Source organism: Salmo salar, chromosome 13, assembly GCF_965601325.2.
Source record: "Salmo salar chromosome 13, fSalSal1, whole genome shotgun sequence".
Lineage (NCBI taxonomy): Eukaryota > Metazoa > Chordata > Actinopteri > Salmoniformes > Salmonidae > Salmo > Salmo salar.
The window spans coordinates 63,958,471-63,984,855 of NC_138303.1; the positions used below are offsets into that span (position 1 = coordinate 63,958,471).

The 26,385-nt window shown below is 44.7% G+C and overlaps 1 protein-coding gene across 1 annotated transcript in view; it reads right to left on the reverse strand.

The window, feature by feature from the left end:
- The window catches only part of LOC106567547 (kin of IRRE-like protein 3), a 368,305-nt gene that overhangs the window by 59,489 nt on the left and 282,431 nt on the right, over positions 1 to 26,385 (reverse strand). Inside the window, exon 6 of the mRNA XM_014136991.3 lies at positions 3,064 to 3,169. Coding sequence (XP_013992466.1) covers positions 3,064 to 3,169 — 106 coding nt within the window. The remainder of the gene's footprint in view (positions 1 to 3,063; positions 3,170 to 26,385) is intronic.

A 26,385-nucleotide genomic window follows, 5' to 3' on the forward strand; every position in this document is an offset into this window, starting at 1 on the left:
ATCTGGGACTTCGTCAGTGGGCAAGGGGTCCTCAGATTCAGGGTTCTCAATGGCCACAAGGTTGGGGGGCAACTCCTCACTATAACTGTCAGAATCTGATTCCTAATTTTAATACTCAGACTCTTTGTCAGAATAAACAAAAACCTCCAGAATTTCCGCATATCTGGGTAGTCTCCTTTTGAAAGAAATTGCTAAGGCTACAGCTTAGCCAACTAGCTATATACATAAACAATAAAACTGAATGGCTCCGAGCGAGTATCAGGGTTGATGTGATTGGTTGCCAGCACACACCAACTGTATCAATAAATCACCTTCAGAAAATGGTTTTTGCCTTAATCATTTATTAATTGACTCTTTTATTCACGGTTTCAAGTCCTGCATTCCGAATCTTGCATAAATTGTATTGGAAAGAAATTATGTGTGTAAAATATTTTTTTGAATGTTGTACTGATTATGATAAGCTAATGCTAAGCTAATTGCCAGTAATGTGTGGAACCATGTTTGTTGACATTGTTCAATGTCTTCTGTGTGTTACGTAAATGTCTGTCAGACCAAAGATGTTATAACAAAACGAGGCGAAGGTAAACTTCCCGAAGTGAATGATGGTAAGTTAATGATGGTAGATGACACAACCCCTTCAACATGCATACTGCAGACAGACCCAACTCATCTTGTCACCTCATCTTATTTTTGGTTAGGGTGTCTGTCAGCTGGGAGTTAGCCAAAATGAATGCTTGTGTTAGCGCACACTTTCCTCAGTCAGGGCTTGTTAGCCCCTCCCCCCTGCACAGGCATATGGCAGAGATATAACCGCCATCGTCTCAGGGACCCCCGCCCATCTATAATCAATGAGATGCCAGCTGCTGTTAAGGAGTTAAGGTCTAAGGTGAGATCTGGGTACATTTAGCACACTTTTTTACGCCAACTAACCACCTGCCCCACCCCGGACTACCTAAAACAATGTGAAACATACATTTGAAATTGGAAGTTTACATACACCTTAGCCAAATACATTTAAAGTCAGTTTTTCACATTCCTGACATTTAATCCTAGTAAAAATTCCCTGTCATAGGTCAATCAGATGATGAAGACAGCTTGGCTGTCGAAACGTTGGATATTAGATTTTTGCATCTGAGCTTCTAGAGTGTGCGGCTCTCCCTTATTTTCTAGTTTTCTACTCCGCAAGCCAGCACCTCGCCTTAATAGGTGTGCGTTTCTTTTTCTTCTAGATAGGTCAATTAAAAACACCACTTTATTTTAAGAATGTGAAATGTCAGAATAATAGTAGAGAGAATCATTTATTTCAGCTTCTATTTCTTTCATCACATTCCCAGTGGGTTAGAAGTTTACATACACTCAATTAGTATTTGGTATTATTGCCTTTAAATTGTTTAACTTGGGTCAAACATTTCGAGTAGCCTTCCACAAGCTTCCCACAATAAGTTGGGTGAATTTTGCCCCATTCATCCTGACAGAGCTAGTGTAAATGAGTAAGGTTTGTAGGCCTCCTTGCTCGCACACGCTTTTCCAGTTCTGCCCACAAATTTTCTATAGGATTGAGGTCAGGGCTTTGTGATCGCCACTCCAATACCTTGACTTTATTGTCCTTAAGCCATTTTGACACAACTTTGGAAGTATGCTTGGGGTCATTGTCCATTGGGAAGACCCATTTGCGACCAAGCTTTAACTTCCTGACTGATGTCTTGAGATGTTGCTTCAATATATCCACATAATTTTCCTTACAAATGATGCCATCTATTTTGTGAAGTGCACCAGTCCCTCCTGCAGCAAAGCACCCCCACAACATGATGCTGCCACCCCCCTGCATCACAGTTGGGATGGTGTTCTTCAGCTTGCTAGCCTCCCCCTTTATCCGCCAAACATAATGATGGTCATTATGGCCAAACAGTTCTATTTTTGTTTCATCAGACCAGAGGACATTTCTCCAAGAAGTACGATCTTTGTCACCATGTGCAGTTGCAAACCATAGTCTAGCTGTTTTATGGCGGTTTTGGAGCAGTGGCTTCTTCCTTGCTGAGCGGCATTTCAGGTTATGTTGATTTAGGACTCGTATTACTGTGGATATAGATACTTTTTGTACCTGTTTCCTCCAGTATCTTCACAGGGTCCTTTGCTTTTGTTCTGGGATTGATTTGCACTTTTTGCACTAAAGTACGCTCATCTCTAAGAGACTGAACGTTTCCTTCCTGTGCGGTATGATGGCTGCGTGCCCCATGGTGTTTATACTTACGTACTATTGTTTGTACAGATGAACGTGGTACCTTCAGGCGTTTTGAAATTGCTCCTAAGGATGAACCAGACTTGTGGAGGTCTACAATTGTTTTCTGAGGTCTTGGCTGATTTCTTTTGATTTCTCCATGATGTCAAGCAAAGAGGCACTGAGGTACAGGTACACCTCCAATTGACTAAAATGATATCAATTACCCTATCAGAAGCTTCTAAAGCCATGACATAATTTTCTGGAATTTTTCAAGCTGTTTAAAGGCACAGTCAACATAGATTATGTAAACTGCTGACCCACTGGAATTGTGATATAGTGAATTATAAGTGAAATAATCTGTAAACAATTGTTGGAAAGATTACTTGTGTCATAAAGTAGATGTCCTAACAGACTTGCCAAAACTATAGTTTGTTAACAAGAAATGTGTGGAGTGGTTGAACAACGAGTTTTAATGACTCCAACCTAAGTGTATGTAAACTTACGACTTCAACTGTATGTCTTCCAGCCTTAAATTCAATGTGATTGACGCCATCCCAGTGACTTCAACTGTATGTGGTTGTTTCCTGTGTTAAACCCCAGTAGAGCAGCAGAACTTGGACAGAGAGACTCCTGCTCTCCTAAAGCAGCCTGTATGCATAAACATGAGAGGATTGTAGATAGAGTGTATATAGGCCTACTGAACACAATAAGGGCATCAAAAAGTGGAGATTTTGGGTCACCCAGACCAAAGATTTCAATCGGAGAGTAAAATAGATGTGTGTGTGTGTGAGAGAGAGAGAGTGTGTGCGTGTGTGTCTGTATATGCAGGTATACTATCTCACCTGTAGTGGATGACTGGTGGGTTAGCTTTGGCAGAGCAGTGGAACTTTACCAGATTGCCCTCCAGTATGGGCTGGGGCTCCACAGATAGGTTGACCAGGGGCAGGTCTACATGGGAGAGAACAGAGGGTTAGTCTATAAAGCAATGCCAGAGTATGGTGTTAATATTAGGACAGCCTCAAGTCCTGCCGAGACTGAGGCTGTCCTATGGACATCGTACAAGTGAGTCTGTGCCTGGGTTGTGCTCGTTACGGCACACTACCAAAACATTTTCAAAATGTTCTCGAAATGGAATTTAAATAACGTGTGTTTTGTATTGGACAAGTCAAAATCAATATCAAATTTTACTGTATACATACACACATTTATCAGATTTTATTACGGGCGTAGCGAATTGCTTGAGTTCCTAGCTCCAAAAGTGCAGTAGTATTTAACAATTCACAACAATACAAACAAATCTAAAGTAAAAGAATGGAATTAAGAAATATACTGTATAAATAAAATACAGTAAAATAGAATACTGTATATACAGTTGTGGCCAAAAGTTTTGAGAATGACACAAATATTAATTTTCACAAAGTTTGCTGCTTCGGTGTCTTTAGATATTTTTGTCAGATGTTACTATGGAATACTGAAGTATAATTACAAGCCTTTCATGAGTGTCAAAGGCTTTTATTGACAATTATAGGAAGTGATGCAAAGACTCAATATTTGCAGTGTTGACCCTTCTTTTTCAAGACCTCTGCAATCCACCCTGGCATGCTGTCAATTAACTTCTGGGCCACATCCTGACTGATGGAAGCCCATTCTTGCATAATCAATGCTTAGAGTTTGTCAGAATTTGTTTTTTTGTTTGTCCACCCACCTCTTGAGGATTGACCACAAGTTCTCAATGGTATTCAGGTCTGGGGAGTTTCCTGGCCATGGACCCAAAATGTTGATGTTTTGTTCCCCGAGCCACTTAGTTATCACTTTTGCCTTATGGCAAGGTGCTCCATCATGCTGGAAAAGGCATTGTTCGTCACCAAACTGTTCCTGGATGGTTGGGAGTGTCACGTCCTGACCAGCAGAGGGCGTAATTGTGTTAGTCTTGGTCAGGATGTGGCAGGTGGTTTGTGTTTGTTAAATGTTGTGTTGGTGATTGGGACTTCCAATTGAAGGCAGGTGTGTTGAGTTGCCTTTGATTGGAAGTCCTATATAGGTGTGTGTGTTTTTCTTTGGGGTTGTGGGTGGTTGTCCTTGCACTACATTGTATGTGCTTGCAAGACTGTTGCAAGTACTGTTTATAGATTTTTTCAAGTGGATGCTTTACGTGTTTTATTTAACCTGTTGGGGGTAGGGGGCAGTATTGACATGGCCAGATAAAAAACGTACCCGATTTAATCTGGTTACTACTCCTGCCCAGTAACTAGAATATGCATATAATTATTGGCTTTGGATAGAAAACACCCTAAAGTTTCTAAAACTGTTTGAATGGTGTCTGTGAGTATAACAGAACTCATATGGCAGGCAAAAACCTGAGAGGATTCTATATGGGAAGTGGCCTGTCTGACAAGTTGTTGTTCATCTGGGCTCTTTTTATTGAAGACTCAGGATCTTTGCTCTAACGTGACACTTCCTACGGCTCCCATAGGCTCTCAGAGCCCAGGAAAAAGCTGAACGATATCGAGGCAGCCTCTGGCTGAAACACATTATCGCTTTTGGCAAGTGGCCGATCAGAGTACTATGGGCTTAGGCGCGTGCCCGAGTCGACCCCATGCTTTATTTTCTTTCGTCTGTTTACCTAAATGCAGATTCCCGGTCAGAATATTATCGCTTTTTTACGAGAAAAATGGCATAAAAATGGATTTTAAACAGCGGTTGACATGCTTCGAAGTACGGTAATGGAATATTTTGAAATTTTTTGTCACGAAATGCGCCATGCTCGTAACCCTTATTTACCCTTTCGGATAGTGTCTTGAACGCACGAACAAAACGCCGCTATTTGGATATAACTATGGATTATTTGGGACCAAACCAACATTTGTTATTGAAGTAGAAGTCCTGGGAGTGCATTCTGACGAAGAACAGCAAAGGTAATAACATTTTTCTTATAGTAAATCTGACTTTGGTGAGTGCTAAACTTGCTGGGTGTCTAAATAGCTAGCCCTGTGATGCCGGGCTATCTACTGAGAATATTGCAAAATGTGCTTTCACCGAAAAGCTATTTTAAAATCGGACATATCGAGTGCATAGAGGAGTTCTGTATCTATAATTCTTAAAATAATTGTTATGCTTTTTGTGAACGTTTATCGTGAGTAATTTAGTAAATTCACCGGCAGTTTGCGGGGGGTATGCTAGTTCTGAACGTCACATGCTAATGTAAAAAGCTGGTTTTTGATATTAATATGAACTTGATTGAACAAAACATGCATGTATTGTATAACATAATGTCCTAGGTGTGTCATCTGATGAAGATCATCAAAGGTTAGTGCTGCATTTAGCTGTCTTCTGGGTTTTTGTGACATTATATGCTAGCTTGAAAAATGGGTGTCTGATTATTTCTGGCTGGGTACTCTGCTGACATAATCTAATGTTTTGCATTCGTTGTAAAGCCTTTTTGAAATCGGACAGTGTGGTTAGATTAACGAGAGTCTTGTCTTTAAAATGGTGTAAAATAGTCATATGTTTGAGAAATTGAAGTAATAGCATTTCTAAGGTATTTGAATAACGCGCCACAGGATTCCACTGGCTGTTACGTAGGTGGGACGATTTCGTCCCGCCGGCCCTAGAGAAGTTAATAAACATGAGTGTCCACAATCCCGCTGCGCCTTGGTCCTCTTCTCTCCATGACAACTTCTGTGACAGAACCACCCACCACCAAAGGACCAAGCAGCGGAAGAGGAAGCCACAGGAGGAAAGTTGGAAGCAGCGCGCTCGGGAGGTGATGGATTCCTGGTCGCTGGAAATACTGGAGGAGAGGATTGACTGGACATGGGAGCAATTGCGGGTGCACTGCGACAACCTGCCTGGGAGGCAGGTAGAGCCCGAGAGGCAGCCCCAATCATTTTTTTGGGGGGGGCTCAAGGGCTGTTTGGCGGGGCGAGATGGGAGACCCAGGCCAGCTCCCCGTACCCTTTTTGGAAGAAAACACACTGGACAGGTCCCGTGCTTTGGGGTAGGTGCTGTGGTGAGGCCTGGCATTTTCAGGCCGGTAAGCGCAGTACCAGCGCCCCGCATGTGCCAGGGGAGTGTGAGCATCGAGCCTGAAGGGGTGATGCCAACCCAGCGCTCAAGACCGCCAGTGCGCCTCTACGGTCCGGTGTTTCCCGCTAAACGCACTAGCATTGAGGTGCGTATTAGGGATTTTCTTGTGTTTTTCTTTTTTTAGGTGCATCCCGGGGTCTGCACCTTGAGGGGGGGGTACTGTCACATCCTGACCAGCAGAGGGCGTAATTGTGTTAGTCTTGGTCAGGATGTGGCAGGTGGTTTGTGTTTGTTAAATGTTGTGTTGGTGATTGGGACTTCCAATTGAAGGCAGGTGTGTTGAGTTGCCTTTGATTGGAAGTCCTATATAGGTGTGTGTGTTTTTCTTTGGGGTTGTGGGTGGTTGTCCTTGCACTGCATTGTATGTGCCTGCAAGACTGTTGCTGTTGTAAGTACTGTTTATTGTTTTTTTCAAGTGGATGCTTTACGTGTTTTATTTAATAAACATGAGTGTCCACAATCCCGCTGCGCCTTGGTCCTCTTCTCTCCATGACAACTTCTGTGACAGGGAGAAGTTGCTCTCGGAGGATGTGTTGGTACTATTCTTTATTCATGGCTGTGTTCTTAGGCAAAATTGTGAGTGAGCCCACTCCCTTGGCTGAGAAGCAACCCCACACATGAATGGTCTCAGGATGCTTTACTGTTGGCATGACACAGGACTGATGGTAGCGCTCACCTTGTCTTCTCCGGACAAGCTTTTTTCCGGATGCCCCAAACAATTGGAAAGGGGATTCATCAGAGAAAATGACTTTATCCCAGTCCTCAGCAGTCCAATCCCTGTACCTTTTGCAGAATATCAGTCTGTCCCTGATGTTTTTCCTGGAGAGAAGTGGCTTCTTTGCTGCCCTTCCTGACACCAGGCCATCCTCCAAAAGTCTTCGCCTCATTGTGCGTGCAGATGCACTCACACCTGCCTGCTGCCATTCCTGAGCAAGCTCTGTACTGGTGGTGCCCCAATCCCGCAGCTGAATCAACTTTAGGAGATGGTCCTGTCGCTTGCTGGACTTTCTTGGGCGCCGTGAAGCCTTCTTCGCAACAATTGAACCGCTCTCCTTGAAGTTCTTGATGATTCGATAAATGGTTGATTTAGGTGCAATCTTACTGGCAGCAATATCCTTGCCTGTGAAGCCCTTTTTGTGCAAATCAATGATGACGGGACGTGTTTCCTTGCAGGTAACCATGATTGACAGAGAAAGAACAACGATTCCAAGCACCACCATCCTTTTGACGCTTCCAGTCTGTTATTCGAACTCAATCAGCATGACAGAGTGATCTCCAGCCTTGTCCTCGTCAACACTCACACCTGTGTTAACGAGAGAATCACTGACATGATGTCAGCTGGTCCTTTTGTGGCAGGGCAGAAATGTAGTGGAAATGTTTTTGGGGGATTCAGTTCATTTGCATGGCAAAGAGGGACTTTGCAATTAATTGCAATTCATCTGATCACTCTTCATGACATTCTGGAGTATATGCAAATTTCAATCATACAAACTGAGGCAGCAGACTTTGTGAAAATTTATATTTGTGTCATTCTCAACTTTTGGCCACAACTATACATTTGAAATAAGTAAAGTGAATAGTGTTCCATTATTAAAGTGACCAGTGATCCCATGTCTAGGTATATAGGCTTGAGTAACCGGGTGGTAGCTGGCTAGTGATGCTATTTAACATTCTGATGGCCTTGAGATAGAAGCAATTTTTCAGTCTCTCTAACCCAGCTTTGATGTACCTGTACTGATGGAAACGGGGTGAATAGGCCTTGGCTCGGGTGGTTGATGTCCTTGATTATCTTTTTGCCCTTCCTGGTGCTGTAGGTGGCCTGGAGGACAGGCAGTGTGCCCACGATGATGCAATGGGCAGACCGCACCACCCTCTGGAGACCCCTGCAGTTGCAGGCAGTGCAATTGCCACAACTGTAAAAGTTTGAGGTTCTTAGGGGACGAGCCACATTTCTTCAGCCTCCTGAGGTTGAAGAGGTGCTGTTGCGCCTTCTTCACCACACTCTCTGTGTGGTTGAATCATTTCAGATTGTCAGTGATGTGTACACGCAGGAACTTGTAGCATTTCTCCTTCTCCACTGAGGTCCCATCAATGTGGATAGGGTTGTGCTCCCTCTGCTGTATCCTGTAGTCCACATTCAGCTCCTTTGTTTTGTTGGCATTGAGGGAAATGTTGTTTTCCTGGTACCACTCCGCCAGGGCCCTCAACTCCTCCCTGTAGGCGGTCTCGTCATTGTTGGTAATCAGGCCTACTACTGTTGTGTCGTCTACAAAAGTTATTGAGTTGGAGGCCTGCGTTGCCACGCAGTCATGGGTGAACAGGGAGTACAGGAGGGGGACTGAGCACGCACCCTTGTAGATTCTCAGTGTTGAGGATCAGCGAAGTGGAGGTGTTGTTTCCTACCTTCACCACCTGGGGTCGATCTGTCAGGAGGACTGGGATAGGGAGAGATTGAGTATGTCCGTAGACACTCCAGCCAGCTGGTCTGCGGATGCGGCTAGGGATGCCATCTGGGCCGGCAGCCTTGCGAGGCTTAACACGCTTAAAACCTGTTGGGGCTAGGGGGCAGTATTTGCACGGCCGGATAAAAAACGTACCCGATTTTAATCTGGTTACTACTCCTGCCCAGTAACTAGAATATGCATATATATTAGTAGATTTGGATAGAAAACACCCTAAAGTTTCTAAAACTGTTTGAATGGTGTCTGAGTATAACAGAACTCATATGGCAGTCAAAACCCTGAGACAAATCCTAACAGGAAATGGAAATCTGATGTGTGGAAATCACTTCAAACATTTGCCATTGAAACACACAGGGGCTTATTAATCATTTAGTACTTCCTAAGGCTTCCACTAGATGTCGACAGTTTTTACAAAGTGGTTTGAGTCTTCTATGGTACAAACTGACCCAAAGAGAGGCTGTGGAACTTGGTCACGGGGAGGGCCATTTACTACAATGACGCGGCCGCCCATGGCTACCCTCCCCTTTCGAAACGTTTACTAAGACAATGCAATCGTCCGCCTTGAATATTATTGAAGCTCTGGTTGAAAAAGGCCCTAAAGATTTATGTTATACAACGTTTGACATGTTTGAACAAACTTAAATACGGTACATTTTGAGTAGCCTTCAGAACGCGCTAACAAGAAGGAACTATTGGGACATAAATTATTACCTTTTTCGAACAAAACTACATTTGTTGTGGACCTGGTAATCCTGGAAGTGCCTTCTGATGAAGATAATCAAAGGTAAGGGAATATTTACAATAGTATTTTTGATGGTTGATGGTTCCAAGATGGAGCTAACATGAATCGCCTAGCCTATTTTTCTGAGCAAATCACGTCGTTTATTGCAAAGTGTGATTTCCCAGTAAAGTTATTTTTAAATCTGGCAAAGCGGTGGCATTCACGAGATGTTAATTTGTAATTCTTTGAATGACAATATTACATTTTAACAATGTTTTCGAATAGTAATTTTGTAAATTGTAGCCCCGATTCACCGGAAGCATTTGAGGGAAAATATTTTCTGAACGTCACGCGCCGATGTAAAATGCTGTTTTTATATATAAATATGAACTTTATCGAACACAAAATGCATGTATTGTGTAACATCATGTCCTAGTAGTGTCATCTGATGAAGATTGTCAAAGGTTAGTGCTGCATTTATCTGTGTTTTGGGTATTTGTGATGCATCTAGTTGCTTTGAAAATGGCTGTGTGATTATTTCTGGCTGGTTACTCTCCTAACATAATCTAATGTTTTGCTTTTGCTGTAAAGCCTTTTTGAAATCGGACAATGTGGTTCGATTCAGGAGAGGTGTATCTATAAAACGGTGTAAAATAGTCATATGTTTGAGAAATTGAAGTTATAGCATTTATGAGGTATTTGCAAGCGTCCCACCTTGCCCAGACAGGTTAAATGTCTCACTCACGTCGGCCACGGAGAAGGAGAGCCCACAGTCCTTGGGAGTGGGCTGCTTAGGTGGTACTGTGTTATCCTCAAAGTTGGCGAAGGTATTTAGCTTGTCCGGGAGCAAGACATCTGTGTCCGCGACATGGCTGATTGTCCCTTTGTAATTCACGATTGTTTCATGTCTGAACAATTGAATTGCAACTCTACTTTGTCTCTGTACTTACGTTTTGCCTGTTTGATTGCCTTACGGAGGGAATAACTACACTGTTTGTATTCAACCTTATGCCATGGTTAAATGCGATGGTTCGCACTTTAAGTTTTGCGCGAATGCTACGTCTATCCACTGTTTCTGATTTGGATAGGTTTAAATAGTCACAGTGGGAACAACATCGCATATACACTTCCTATTGAACTCAGCCACCGTGTCGCATATACACTTCCTATTGAACTCAGTCACCGAACTCAGTCACCGTGTTTAACCACTCCACAATTAGTGGAGTGGTTAAATTGTGTGTTTTGTTTTAGGTGGTACAGAATATGGGTCCACCAACATGCACTTCCAACCCATAGTTCTGCACAAGTTGAAGGTAAGTTGGCCAAAATATTTACAAGCTGACAGCTAAGATAGGTCAATTTACAGTAAGCATGGTATAAACATGAATTGGGTAGTGTTTGTATGATTTGTGTTATGGGGTTACATGTGATTAGACTTAGCCTGAGGACCACAAAGTACCTTCCAGACCATGTAATCCATTTAGTTTACCTCCCTTCTCTTTACCTTTTCTAAAACTAAGTTATCTGGAGTCATTCCACAGTGCCCTGCTGAAAAATACCCCAAAGTGGGGGCCTTTTTGGATACACAAGCATGAGGGAGGGGACACACCTTGCGGTTATGGAGCACAACAGATTGTGGGACAGAAACCAGCAAGGAACACTGAAATGTATACAATCAAGACTACAACAGTAATGACACAACCGCTTTATTCTCTCTGCAGATTCTCAAAACACAAAACAAATTCCTGTGGAAAGGGCAACTATTGACAAGAATTATCTGTCAAAGTCAATGGGCTGGGAGAGGTTGTGCAGGGTTATGCTTAGACAGTTAATGTGTTGCGTGATTGAGGTGCAATTTCTCATCAATCTCCCATACACAAACTCATACTGTGCAAGAACTGCCTTCCTAAGACTTTTCACACCTTCTTTAGCCCAGCCCATTCACATTGTTGACTGATCTTTCCTCTAAAAAGCAGCTCCTAATGTCCCCTCATTGTGCCTAAACAATATGCTAGATGGTAAAGATATCAACTGAACAGGACCAACAAAGGCATGTTGCCCTACGTCCCTTCCACAAAGTGTAAAATGCTAAGACCACAACCTTGTCTTTCCAGGAGAAGTGCAGCACCAGGAAATCTTCTGCAAGAGGACCAAATAGTTGGTGGATAGGGGGCAGTATTGAGAATTTTGAAAAAAATATGTGCCCATTTTTAACTGCCTCCTACACCAACTCAGAAGCTAGGATATGCATATTATTAACAGAGTTGGATAGAAAACACTCTTAATTTTCTAAAACTGTTTGAATGGTGTCTGTAAGTATAACAAAACTCATTTGGCAGGCAAAAACCTGAGAAAAATACAACCAGGAAATGAGAATTTTGTGGCTGTACTATTTTCGAGTCATTGCTAATAGATCACACAGTGACAAAGGATTCATTTCGCACTTCCTACGGCTTCCACTAGATGTCAACGATCTTTATAAAGTTGTTTGAAGCGTCTACGATGAACAGAGACCGGATGACAAGGAAGAGAAGTTGACATCCCTGGGATGTCGTCACTTCATTATTGCGCGCACCTGCGCATTCATGTGAGTTCATGTGAGGTGAGACATTTTTCAAAAACGTTTTTCAAGACACAGGAGAGGTCGGGTTGAAACATTACTGATGTTTCACATTAGAAATGGCCCTAAAGATTGATGCTAAACAACGTTTGACATGTTTGAACGAACGTAAATGGATGGTTTTTTTTTACTTTTCGTCGGGACTTCCCCCCCCCCCCCCGCCCTACTTTTGAGTAGCCTACCGAAGCGCTAACAACATCGAACAACTTGGAGTTATTTGGACATAAATTATGAACTTTGTCGAAAGAAACCACATTTGTTGTGGACCTGGGATTCCTGGAAGTGCCAATGGATGAAGATAATCAAAGGTAAGGGATTATTGACAATAGTATTATTGATATTAGATGGTTACAAGATGGTGCTAACCTGTATATCCTAGCCTATTGTTCTTAGCACAGCACCCCGTTTATTGCAAAGTGTGATTTCCCAGTAAAGTTATTTTGAAATCTGGCAATGCAGTAGCATTTACGAAATGTTAAACTATAATTCTTTGAATGACAATATTATAATTTACCAATGTTTTCGAATAGTAATTTTGTAAATTGTAACGTTGATTCACCGGAAGCATTTGAGGGGGAAAAAATTCTGAATTTCACCGCTACTGTAAAATGCTGTTTTTGGATATAAATATGAACTTGATGGAACAAAAAATGCATGTATTGTATAACATAATGTCCTAGGAGTGTCATCTGAGGAAGATTGTCAAAAGTTAGTGCATAATTTTAGCTGGTTATCTGCTTTTGGTGACGCCTGTCTTTGAATTGACAAAACATTACACACAGCTATTTTCAATGTACTCTCCTAACATAACCTAACTTTATGCTTTCGCCGTAAAGCCTCTTTGAAATCGGACAATGTGGTTGGATTTAGGAGATGTTTGTCTTTCAAATGGTGAAAAATAGTTGATTGTTTGAGAAATTGAAATTATTAGATTTGTCATGACTGTCCTGATCAGGTCAGGGTACAGGAGACCACCACCCTACAGATTATCTCCCAAACCCCCAACAGAGGAGGAGAGATATAGGGGTCTGAAGATGTGGGGGGGTTTTATGACACCTCACGCCATTAATAAACCTTAGGCCACTGAGAAATTCCTTTGTACTCTCACTATGGAGAACGGGCCTCAGAACATTAAACATGCAATAAAGGGACTTTGGAACAATGGTTTGCGTCAGCCACAATGGTGGTCATGACGAGAGGTGGAATATGAAAATGTATGTAACTTTTGAATTGAATGAGATTACGTTATTATGAAAACATTGTACCTTTAAGAGTTTTCCCAGTATATGCCTGATGTTTATACATTGTACGTTGTGTGGAAAATATCCAAATCAAAGAGAATGTTTTGGTAAAGATGAGATGTGAAGGTAGTGTCTAAAATAGGATTTTAGTCAAATCTAGGCCTTGCCCCTTAACTTGGTCCGCCCAGGGAATTGCCCTAAAGGCGGTTACGCCCACTTCTGACCCTAGGGTATAAGACAGGAGAGTGAAGAATTAACATAGGAGACTAATTGACCCCAAGCTGCAGCGAAGGTCTAACAAAGTCAACGAACCCCAAAACGAAACACAAGGTTGAAGACAAAGAAATCTTTTTCTACACGAGCTACGGACGAGTAGCTGTGTCTAAGCGGGTGAATTCAAGCCGAACCACCCAGCCTCCACTCTTCATTGAATCGTGGTATATACACCGTTCGAGTCCGAAGCTGTGAGCTCTGAGCTACAGAGCTGTCTGTCCTCAGAAGACCCCTTTCAGATCAAGGGCGAGGGATCAGACCACTTAGCCAAGAAGGACACTGACATCGTGAGGACAACCAGAGAGTTGCGCCGGAGAAGTGCGTCATTGAGAAGCCTAAACGACACACGCGGAGCTTCCCACCTGAGACCTCCAACACGTAATTACATCATTATATTCTGACCCATAAGAGCGGCAGTTCGGGGCAAGGCTAGGTTTAAATAAGCATGGCTGACAAATGAACCCAAATGTATATTTCTCTCATGTACTTTCTTGGTTTCTCTCTCTTTTAAATCCCCATTTTGGGTAACACGCGCCATCGTGTGTTGGCCCGTTATACTAAGTCCTAATCAATAGCTAGACTGTGTTTTGTGTATGTGTATTTTTATCATCATTTTAGCTTGCTAGTAAATAAATAATCAACTAAGATTGGTGTGGTAAACTCATTGGTGAAGCCCGGGTCCGTGCAGATTCCCGGATTATGCGACGTTCAGAATGAGACTGTAGAGGAAATTGATTAATTTAGCGACTGTTGTAAAATCGATATTCTGATATCCTTTGAGTTAATTTGGGAAATAGAAACTCAATCAAAATACTGTTCCCATGGTGCCCCAGGTTGATGAGTTAATAATTGCTTGATTCATTGCTTAATTCATTTAATCACGCAATTATAAACCGTTAATCATTCGATGAGCAACAGTCGTCACATTAACTAATACAACGTCACGACATATGCGCCCCCTGTGACGAGTCTTAGATAGGACTAGGCCGCACTGTTGGGTTATTCCATATCAATTGTGTAGCAAGATACATACATTCCATTAATAGCTATAGGCAGGACTAGTGCTGGAGAGAAGTGTGTGTGTGTCGGTCCATTTCACCAAGATACTGGTCGGAATAGAACGACCCCGGTTGTATATCTGACCAAAGCAGTGTGAAGGGGGGTCTACTGAATGCTACGAGCTAGGACATATGTACCAGCCGATGTAGGCATTCTGAGAAATAATACTCGTTGGGCCTAACGTAGTGTTATTTCTGTCGATCGCTTTCAGGAGTGATCTGACTCGGTCATAAGTAATTCCTAGAGCAGAGGACATATGAGCCAGCCATTACGGAAATTAGAGTAGATCTATTCGTTAGACCGACGCAAAGTTATTATCTCTCTACCTCTTGCGTTTGGTAAACGGGAAGAGGTTAAGGGTTGAACGTGAAACGTCACCAAGTAAACCTGTTCACTTGTTGGAGGGAACTTCCCTTGTGCGGCGAGGGGGAAACCCCGCGCAAGGAAAGCTAACCATTGCGCCAGATGCTAAGCTAACAAAGGGTAGCAGCCATTTTTGTTTTCCTCTTTGTTCATAGTGAATTCCCGCGTTAGGCAGGAATCCTGTGAGATCTCAGCTGGGGCTATCCGTAACCTCTGGCGAAGAATCGCCAGTCATTTTTCGTGAAATAAGTCAGGTTACGCTGTAGGATATCAAACCAGTCTTAACTGATTAGATATCATTGTCTTGTTCAATTTTATACATACATTAAATTGATACACTACCTTTCCAGGTTGGTTATGGGAATAATACACACACGAATGTGCCATAACCAATGAGACATAGTTACACTTTTCAACGTTAACTTAGATATAGCAACTAATTCAGGTTAATTAAAGCTAATTCCTTTAGCCCAAACGGGGTTGACTAATCATTCAAATTGATTAATAGATTAAAGCTGTTTTACCAGCTTAATGGTGTTTAGGTAGACTTTTAAACAGTATTGTAAAATTATATTTTCACTGGTACCCTGTCGATTTTAGCTTGTGTTAACAGTGACCTCCGGTGGTGAAGAATCACCAGTAATTATTTTTTAATAATTCAGGTTATGCTGTACGATATCTAACCAGTCTCAACTGATTGGATATCATTGTCTCGTTCAATTTAATATACATTAAATTGCTACACTACCTGTCCAGGGTGGTTATTGGAATAATACGCAAACTAATGTGTTCTAACCAATGAGACATAGTTAAACTTCTCAACGTTAACTTAGAGATAGCAACTCTTTCAGGTGAATTAAAATTAAAATTCCCAAATAGCCTATACAGGTTAGATTTATCATTAAAATCGATTTAATCAATTAAACCTGTTGTGGCAAGTTAAGTAATAACCAACTCACATTACTGACCCAGTCTTGATGATTCATTGACGTTTACAAACTGAGTTAAATCGTGTTTGCAGCCTCCAACTAAAAAACCCAAACATTACGTAAATTGAAATAACTGACAATCATAATAATGAGCAATCCATCAGATGGGTTTACACCCATTTCCCCTCTAATCAGCGGACCTTCACCCACGGAAAGATTGATCGCGGACCTCAGCAACAATGCAAATCCTAACTATGCCGAGGTGCTGAAAATGTTAGATTTCAATGCCCTAAGCGAGAAAAATGCAGACATTGCGACAGACGCTCTTCAAAATTGACCATCAGGCGGAGGCCTTGTGAAGGTTCTCTCCAGTTTAGCCCTCAACTATGCCCACCAGCAGAGGTGGACAGTGCACCAGTACCTCAGTGCCCAGCAGAGGCACGAGCAGGAAGCTGGGGAGTTCAAGGTACAGGTGGAGAGAACCAGGGAGCTGGCATCGAAAGCCGAAAAAGATAAGCTACTGCTAGCCGAGGAACTGTGTGTGAGAACAGATAAATTGGAAGATCTGTCTAACACTTATAACAAAGAACGCGAACAAACTCTTGACCAAGTCCGTATTCTAAAAGAACAACTCGGTTTAGCCAAAACTAAATACGATGAAGTCCACGCGAAACTAGATGAATCGGACGAGCTAGCTAGAAAACGGGGCGAGCAAATTGATGCCCTGCAAGCGGTTGTGAATGAAACCACTCAAAGCAATAATGCTCTATTCCAAAAGCTGCAGACCAAAGACGATCAGTTAATAAACACAATGACCAAGTTGGAGGACAAAACAGCAGAACTCATTGAAGTCGCTGATTTAATGAAGGATGAGAAAGACCAGGTGAGAAAGTTGGAAAATGTGACCTCTAAACAAAAGGAGGACATCGCATCACTGGATCTCTCACTCCACACTCGCGACCTCTCCCTGCAAACCATGACAGATAAGTATGAGGCCGAGCGAAGCAAGGGCGACACCTACGTGTCGAAAATAAACACCCTCAACTCCCAGGTGGACTCTGCGATGCAGCATAACACCACCCTTAGGCATCATCTGGAGGAACTCCAGAACAGTCACGCGCTATCGCGGGACAACCAAACCAAGCAACCTAGCTCACATCCGGAGCTAAGAGACCGAGGGAAGGTAGATGACAGGAGATTTCAGCCCCTTTCTCTTGGCCATTCGGCCCACAGTGAATTGGGGCCTCCTCGCCAACACAACCACAGCTTGACTTTTCCTCTTGGCCTCTCGGCCCACAATTCTCCACGGGAGAGTGCAGATGCTCCCCGCGCACTTGGCGGGGATCGCCTTGACAAAATCGTCAAAAACTTCCGCCTCTTCGACCCTGTTCCGGGAAAGCCAAACGACACTGAGACATTCTTAGCAAACATAGAGGACGCCTTGGATGGCTACCCAAACGCTACGAATGCAGACAGGCTCTATCTTTTGAAGCGAACGTCCAACAGACACGTGACAAGGTTCATCCGTCTACAAGAGCACACGGCGACGCCTGCCCGGGAAAATGCAGGGCTGCGACTCGCAAACACGATAGTTCGTTGGCTAACAATATCAGACAAGCTCGAAATGAACACCCACAAGCCTACTATCACTGGCTTCGTTCAGCTTACTCTGGCATGCTCACTGAAACAGGAATGGAAGACCTATTACCGTTCAAACAACTTTTTCTGTCAAACATGTCTCCCAACTTCATTAACTACTTGGGCCCTACTGCCCACGTCGGGTTGCCAATCTCGACGCTCCGAGAGCTGGCAAGCACCGCTTTTGAAGCATCAAAAGCAAGCCGGGCTAAGAGCCCGGACCCCTCGACTTTCGAGCTTAGGCGGGAACCATCACTCGAATTAGAAGGGGCTGCATCAGGGACATATGCGGTAAAAGAGGACGATCAAAGGGGGTGGCTACCAAGTAACCACCACCCCGACAACCACCGCCGTAACAATAGCTACGATGAACGTCCCCAATCTAACAGGTCCCGTAGAGATCAACCTAGCCGACATGCCCCTCCGCCTAACTCTCACAAAGGGTCAGGACACAAGGGTAACAAGCGTAACATGGGCAACAAAGTTTTCAACAAAGATTTAAACGCTAACTGAAATGATATAGAAGCTCTGATAAAAGATGTACTGCATCGTAAGAAATTTGAGAAAGAGGACAAGGATAAGTCCTCATGACTAGGCATAAAATCGTTGGAAACCGAGTCTGCCGAAATTCATGCAATTCAAGAGGACGCAAACATTTCCATTACCCCCGCCCCCACTCAAATCCCTGTCCAGGTACCGCCCGTTCTAGACACAAGCCCGCAGGTTTTGTCTACAGACTTGGACACGGAGGTGGAGATGCACGAGATAAGCAGCTTTGCAACAGATGATTCCTCTCCCATTCCGATAGAGGACCCACTGGGTCACGTAGGTGACTTATCTGTCTTGGAAATCGACGCAGATTACAAACCGCTCCGTTCTCCCAACCCAATCCATTTTGTTGGGGATATGACGAGAAAAACCAACTCGAACAGGCCATACCTTAGAACAGTCCTGGAGGACTGTGTGACCTGTCACGCTCTGATAGATTCGGGTTCGACAATTTCCCTCATATCCGAAACCTTGCTGGATGAACTAAAAAGGGCAGTGGACCCAACAAAACGTTGGTTGAAAACGGAACATTGCGATACGAATCTTCGAGGTTTCACTCAAGCTACCTCGCCCCTAACCAAACGTCTCCTACTTAAACTCAACTTCGAAAGTGTGTCACTGATACACCCCGTGTATGTGACTAGCATCGAAATCGAACGGATGCTGATTGGGAGTGATTTAATTGACCGTTTGGTACCACTAATGGATTGGAAAACCAATCAAATCTGGTCACAAATACCTATGCCAACTCCGTTGACTTCGCCGCATTCTTCCAAGGCTACCTGCCATACATTGTGCAACGACGTGGGTCCGACGTCAGCATCTGACGCAAACCCGGTGAACTTGGCCATGAGCCCGCCATTTGTGGCAAATGACAATGTGAGTTCGACTCGGAACTTAACCGAACATGAGGTTTTCTTGTGTGGCTTGGGTGATTCACCAGCCGACACTTACCACCCTCCTCTGATAGGGGGCGTGTGCCTGAACGGCACTATGGCTGAGGATACCAGGCTGGCCACCTGGTCAGAAAAATCCGCAATCAGTTTGGAAATGTTCAACGAAATTTCGAAAACAGCTAACTGCCATCCCCTTGTGCCGAAAACTTTTAGATTTCCACTGGGAACGACTCCCCAGACAACACTCACCGCAATAGGGGTGTGTGCGCTATCGATCCGCATTGGAACGAAGGAATTATCCCACTACCTACTGGTTGTCACGGACCTCCCACATACAGTCTATGTGGGAGCGGATATCTTGGTAAGATTGGGTGTTAAACTTGATACCATACACCAAGTTCTTTGGTCTTTGGCGCAGCCAAACCAACATGCCTTGTCTTTCGACCCGGTGCGAATGGCTTCCGGGCAGACTATTTCTGAAGCTTGCAAGGCGATAACTGAGTCCGCCATGTTGATACCGGCAAGAACCACAGAGGTTTCTGTAAGACTGAACCTGGCGCCCGGATACCGGATGGAAGGCACCACTGTGTTCTTCCAACCCTCTCCAAAACTATTTGATTTGGGGCTAACTATCAATGGCAACCCACTGTTGGAACTAACCGCTAGATCCACTTACCTCCTGGTACAAAATCTGACTCAAGCGGATATTTCCATTCCTCGGCACACTCAGCTAGGAACATTGATCGATTACGCCTTCCATGATTTTGAACTAGTTGTTCCCGTGATTGGGCCTCTTCCGTCCTTCCTAGACCTAGATGGCGAGGGAGGTACACTGTTTACTTGTCAGTCAAAAGCAATAGCACTAACTCCCGTATTGCCACTGGACGACACATCGGCGTTCCGGCTGGATGTCGATCCTGACAGCAACCTGTTAATATACTCCATCGTCACGGAGGATGATATTGCGTCTCCTCCGGCATGCGAAGTATACTCTTGTGAGGTAACAACCGATGACTCTTCCAAAAGTGACATGCCGTCACCACCCGATGAAGACCTGTACAATGTCGCCGAACCATATCCTGGTTTCCATGCACAGGTAATACAACTACTGTCGGAGGCTGATGCTCTTGTCAATGACACTGAACGCCATCAGTTGAGAGAATTGTTTAATAAACACAGTGAGATCTGGTCGACAGACTCGCTGGATTGCGGGGTTACGGGTATCCATGTGGTGCGTATTCCTACGCCACCCGGAGCAACTCCTACGTTTGTTAGACAATACAAAATCCCGCTCGCAGCATACGCAGCAGTACAAGAGATTATCGATTCCTTATTAGCTAAACGGATAATCAGGGAATGTAACAGTACGTACAGCGCTCCCGTGTGGCCCGTTCTGAAACCAACGGGTAAATGGCGTCTTACCATTGACTATAGACAACTCAACAAACTGGTTCCGTTGTCTCGTTGGCCAATGACACAGCTCGACCAAGAGTTGCCAAAGGTGGCAAACGCCAAGTACTTCTCCACCGTCGACATGGCAAATGGTTTCTGGACCATGACAGTCGACCCGCGTGACCAACACAAGTTGTCTTTCTCTTTCTCGAACAAGCTCTTCACGTTCAATCGTTGCCCATTCGGGTATGCGAACTCCCCCTCAGAGTTCAACATCTTCCTGCACAAGGCGATGCCAGACGCAGCCTCTAGGGGGACGATAATTTACGTGGACGACGTTCTCATGAGAAGTGAGACTTGGTCACATCACCTCAATGAAATGGACCACGTTCTCACCCAACTCGGGACTGCAGGGGCTAAGTTGGCCATCATGAAAGGACAATGGTGCAGGACCAAGGTAAACTACGTTGGGCTTCTGGTGGGTGCCGAGGGCATCCTGCCACAGTCTAACCGAATCCAAGCAGTTCGCAACATCAAAACACCTACAAACCTTTACGAGGTGCGCAGCTTCTTGGGAGTATGTAATTACTCCCGTCAATTCATCGAAAACTACGCCGACTTGTCAAAACCGTTGACTCACCTTCTTCAGAAAGACACCCCATTCGTTTGGGATGCCACTCACAATGAAGCGGTGGCTTCCTTGAAAAACCTGCTTTGCGAGGCACCCTGCCTGGTATACCCCAACAAAGACAAGACATTCTTTTTGGAAGTCGGTTTCTCAGAGCACTGCCTTACCGCTGGGTTGTACCAAAAATACGACCAAGACAAACGTGTGGTTGCTTACGCGAGCAAAACACTCAACCCCGCCGAACACAAATACTCAGACTGCGAAAAAGCGCTGCTGTCGACTGTCTGGGCAATCAAACACTTCACCAGTTATGTCGGCGGACAAAAGGTGATCATAGAAACATGTCACTAGCCTGTGACTTTTCTGAAAAGCCAACGAATCCGTGAGGGTGCTGTACACAACAGCAGGATAGCGGCTTGGCTCATGACGCTGCAGAGCCATGATGTAGTAATCAACTACGCAAAAGCAAAAAACCTGCCTTTGGGCAGTGCTTTGGCGGTGTGTCAACACTGTGGTGACGATGAAACCGACTCCGGACCACCCCCGCGTGACATCGCTCCGCCATTGCCTTCGAACCATCACTATTTCGAAGAGAACGTGTGTCTCGACATGCCGATGGCATTTGTAGATGGCTGTTCTTACCGCCATCTAGACCACTTGCAAGCTAGGGTGGGATTGGTATGGCACAACGACATTCCGTGCAAACCACTTCAATTTCAGCTCGGCAACAAGACCAGCCAGTTTGCAGAAGTGGCTGGCGTGCTGATCACCCTGCAAACAGCGGTAAAACACGAATTGGCAGAACTGGCGATCTGCACCGACTCAAACTACGCGAGACTCACCTTCTTATACCACTTGCCATTTTGGAAACAAAAGCACATGACTACTTCAAGTGGTAAAGAGGTGAAAAACAAAGAGCTCATTCTAGCTTGTGATGACCTCATCACCAAACACGACATACAGGTGTATTGGAAGAAAGTCAAGGGACACTCCAAATCACCTGGTCGTGACAAACTTGGCAACGACCATGCTGACAGCATGGCGAAATCTGGTGCAATTCACGGCACCCCTTGGGTGTTTGATGCTCGAGACGAGAAACCCACTGAGGAAGCTATGGTGTCTGCGGTAACGCGTAGCCATGTAGCACCACGGAAAACGTCTTCGCACGAACATAATGTGCTGCTAACGCATTCATTCATGAATGGCGACCTGGTAGCAATGCAACACCAAGATGAGTCCCTCGCCACTTTGATGGCATTCCTGTCGGATCCTGTCAACCACCCAGTGTCCGAACTGGCTTTGGCAGGTTCACACGACTTGCGTTCGCTGTACGCAACTAAACAACACCTCACACTGGTAGATGACCTATTGGTGTATGTTTCAGAAACCGACACCGCTCGAAGGTGGGTGGTTCCTAAAACACAGAGGGGGATACTGATAGCTCATGCCCACGACGAGCCATGTGGAGGCCATAGGGGGGGTCAAGGCTACATGTGAAACATTGCGACAGGTGGCCCACTGGCCTCACATGGAACAAGACGTGGCACGATACGTGAGGGGGTGTCTAGTTTGCTGCCAGTTTCAACCCACCAAGCCACTTCACAGAGCACCCCTGCAACGCAAGGGTGTGTCTTACCCCTGGAGCTCGATCCAGATCGACTGGGTTGGCCCAGTTGCCAGGTCGGCCAGAGGCAACAAGTACCTCCTCACAGTGACTTGCGCATTCACAAAGTGGGTGGAGTGCCTGCCGGCGACCAATGACACAGCGGAAACCACTGCCGTTCTTTTGCTAAACCACGTTTTCAGTCGTTTCGGCCTGCCAGGAGAAACCGTGGACAGCGACAGAGGAACCCACTTTTCGGCAGCTGTAATGACCGAACTGTGGAAACTCCTGGGAGTCAAAGCTAAACTCCACATTGCGTACCACCCTAGGAGCTCGGGGGGGGGGGGGGGGGTAGAAAGGAGCAACCAATCAATTGTCAGAATCTTGAGGAAATATGTGGCAGCCAACCACAAAGATTGGGACCTCAAACTCCCATTGGTACTGATGGCAATCAGAGCCACACGCAACAGGTCTACGGGAATGACACCCTTTGAAATGATGACGGGCCGGCAAATGACCCTTCCACTGCATCTCCTGTACCAACCGGGAGATGTCGCCGCAGCCACCGCCTACACGGCTCATCAATACGTGACCGACTTGCGGAACCATCTCCAGACTACCTTTGCGTACGCTCAAGGACAATTGGAAAGAAGTGCAGAAGGTGACAAGACCTATTACGACAAAAAAGCCTCACACCAGGTGTTCGAGGTCGGAGATAAGGTGTGGTACTACATATACACCAAACCCGCGGGCGTCGCAACAAAGTTCCTGCCCCACTGGACGGGGCCACACGAGATTGTGGTGAAGCTATCACCTGTAGCTTACCAGATCAAAATCAGCAAAGGTCGACAAAACGCCACATTAAAGTGGGTCCACCGGAACCAAATGAAGTTGTACACTCCCCCCATGGGAATAGAAGGGGTGCTAGCCAGCACCGAATAGATAAAAACCCTAGCAAAACCAGAGGTACTAAGAAAATTCTTAAGTACCCTCAGCTGATCCCTTCCAGGAGACCAGTACGTTGCACCTAATATCTTTTATTCTCTTCCCAGCTACCAGATATACATCTGTTGTCACTAGTGATATCGTCCTGCGCTGTACTGATTAAAAATAAGAAAAACAGAAAAATAGTTGTCAAAACAATTTTTGTTTACGAATACAAATAACTGAAATAATCCAACAATCTCTGATTATGCGTTTCTGTAGGATGGAGTTCCTTTGGATGATCCTGACACTCTGCGCCCTGGTCAAAACCAACCCAGCAGACGTAATCACGAACGGACCCCCTACGGGAATCGTTCTCCGCGACGATCCAGGACTCCTCATAACTAACTGCAGAGTACACACGCAGAGGGTATATGTCCGCCTAGATGCAGAGAATGTGTACCGCCAACACATTCCACCTGCGGCGCATTTGAGTTGGGCCGGGGCTGACTGGACCAGCCAGGCAATTAAGCACGCCCAGCTAGACACTGCCCATATGTTGGCCCAACTCCAAAAGTTCACAGTAACACAGTCAGAACTAGCTGAGCCCAGGTGAGAAAAACGATTCATCGGGGCGCTACTATCGATAGGGGCAGCCGTAGGGTCACTATTTGCCCTAGGTACCACTGCTGTCAACGCAGTCAGTCTAGCCACAGTCAAGAGGAATGTTAGGGAGATTACTGAAGAGATGCCACTTAGCCAGCAGCAGATGAAGGCACAGGCCCTTAGGTTGCAACATGTGGGAAAGTCTCTCCAGGACACTATTCTGGTGGTCAACACACACGCTACTCTCCTGAACAAAACTATCCTGTCTGTAGGAAAGCTAGCAGAGGTCATGAACCATGACTATGCCCATGTCCAATTGGTTCGATTGTTACTGGAGGATTTTCTCCGTGAAGTTAGCTCTTCTATGGACCACTTGGCCATGAATAGAATCCCCTCATATCTAGTGCCCCTCTCAATGGTGCACGACATATTGACCTCAGCTACTTCAACCACGATAAGGCCGTTACAGTCACATTTGGCCTATAGTCTGGGGTCGGCCATCCCAATACACGTTGATGTTGATCGTAATGAAGTGGGTTTTCTACTGACGCTGCCGGTTGTTGAACTGGAGAATATCTATAGATTGAAAACGGTTCTCAATGTAGGATTTTGGCGCGACAGTACCCACGTAAAGATTGCCACGCCCCCAGTTGTAGCTTACCAGGAAAACAACCCAGATTTCTATCTCACCCCTAACCTGCTAATGTGTACTCTAACCAAAGATGTCCACTACCTTTGTCCTAGCAAACCATTTGTCAGGGTTAACACCGAGCGTCTTTGTGGTATTAAAGCTATCACCAGCAAAGAACGCTGTAGAGCCAAACTAACAGCCAGGGATGGGGCCACCACCACACAAGTGGAGGTGGTAGGGAACCGATGGTTGGTCAACACACCGTTCGCGTCCGCCACTATGACTTACGAACGCCATGACTCCATCACCCAATTGAACCTCCCCAACCAGACTGTTTTTGTTACGGTACCAGAGGGGGAGATTATTCACGTAGACGACCTCGCTCTATACCACCTTCCCGACGACCGGATAGACACAGAGATTGAAATGCCGGACGCTTTTGCTAAACGTTCCCTTGAGTTACCACAAGCCATTCAATACCAAATCCAGTACGAGGGACCCATGACTGTTGATCTTAGCGTACTGGATGAGGCACTGTTAGTCGACCCGACTGACTACAGACCAAAAGATTGGTCTGTCGCCCGCTCTTGGACGGTGCCGGACAGTATCCTGACTGTGACTATGATCCTTGGTCTCATTTCCCTTGGCGTGTGCACCTACTACGTACACAGGCGCACACGTGCAATGGAAGACCTAATGAGGTCTTATACTAGAATCACCCGTGGGACGGAAGCGATCCCGATTTTTGGAAAGTTGGCAATGGATCCGGAAACCCTCTTACAGGGCCCAGTCCCAGCCTCCTCTCCCGAACTCGCTAGGTCAGCCCAGTAATGTCCCTAATGTAAGCTTTGGCCTTCAGGGGCCAAGTTTTTCCAAGTGCCTTAACTACCCACCTGCAAGTAGGATCACCCTAGACATGACATTAGAGACAATGCCATGATAGAGCTATTTAGCCAAGACCTTGGACATATATAGAACATAGTCCATATTAGATGATTAACCTGTTGGGGCTACAGGTTAGCAATGAACCCCGAGTCGGGATTGCTAACAAGGCTGGAAATTCAAAACATCAAAAATCTAATAATTTCTATTTCTCAAACAATCAACTATTTTACACAATTTAAATGATAAACATCTCCTTAATCTAACCACATTGTTCGATTTTCAAAGAGGCTTTACGGCAAAAGCATAAAGTTAGATTATGTTAGGACAGTACATAGCCACAAAAGTACAAACATCCATTTTCAATTCAAGGTCAGGCGTCACCAAAAGCAGAAACCAGCTAGAATTATGCACTAACCTTTGTCAATCTCCATCAGATGACACTCCTAGGACATTATGTTATACAATACATGCATTTTTTGTTCCATCAAGTTCATATTTATATCCAAAAACAGCATTTTACAGTAGCGTGAAATTCAGATTTTTTTCTTCTCTGAAATGCTTCCGGTGAACATAACAAAATTACTATTCGACAACATTGGTAAATTATAATATTGTCATTCAAAGAATAATATATTATCATCTCGTAATTGCTACCGAA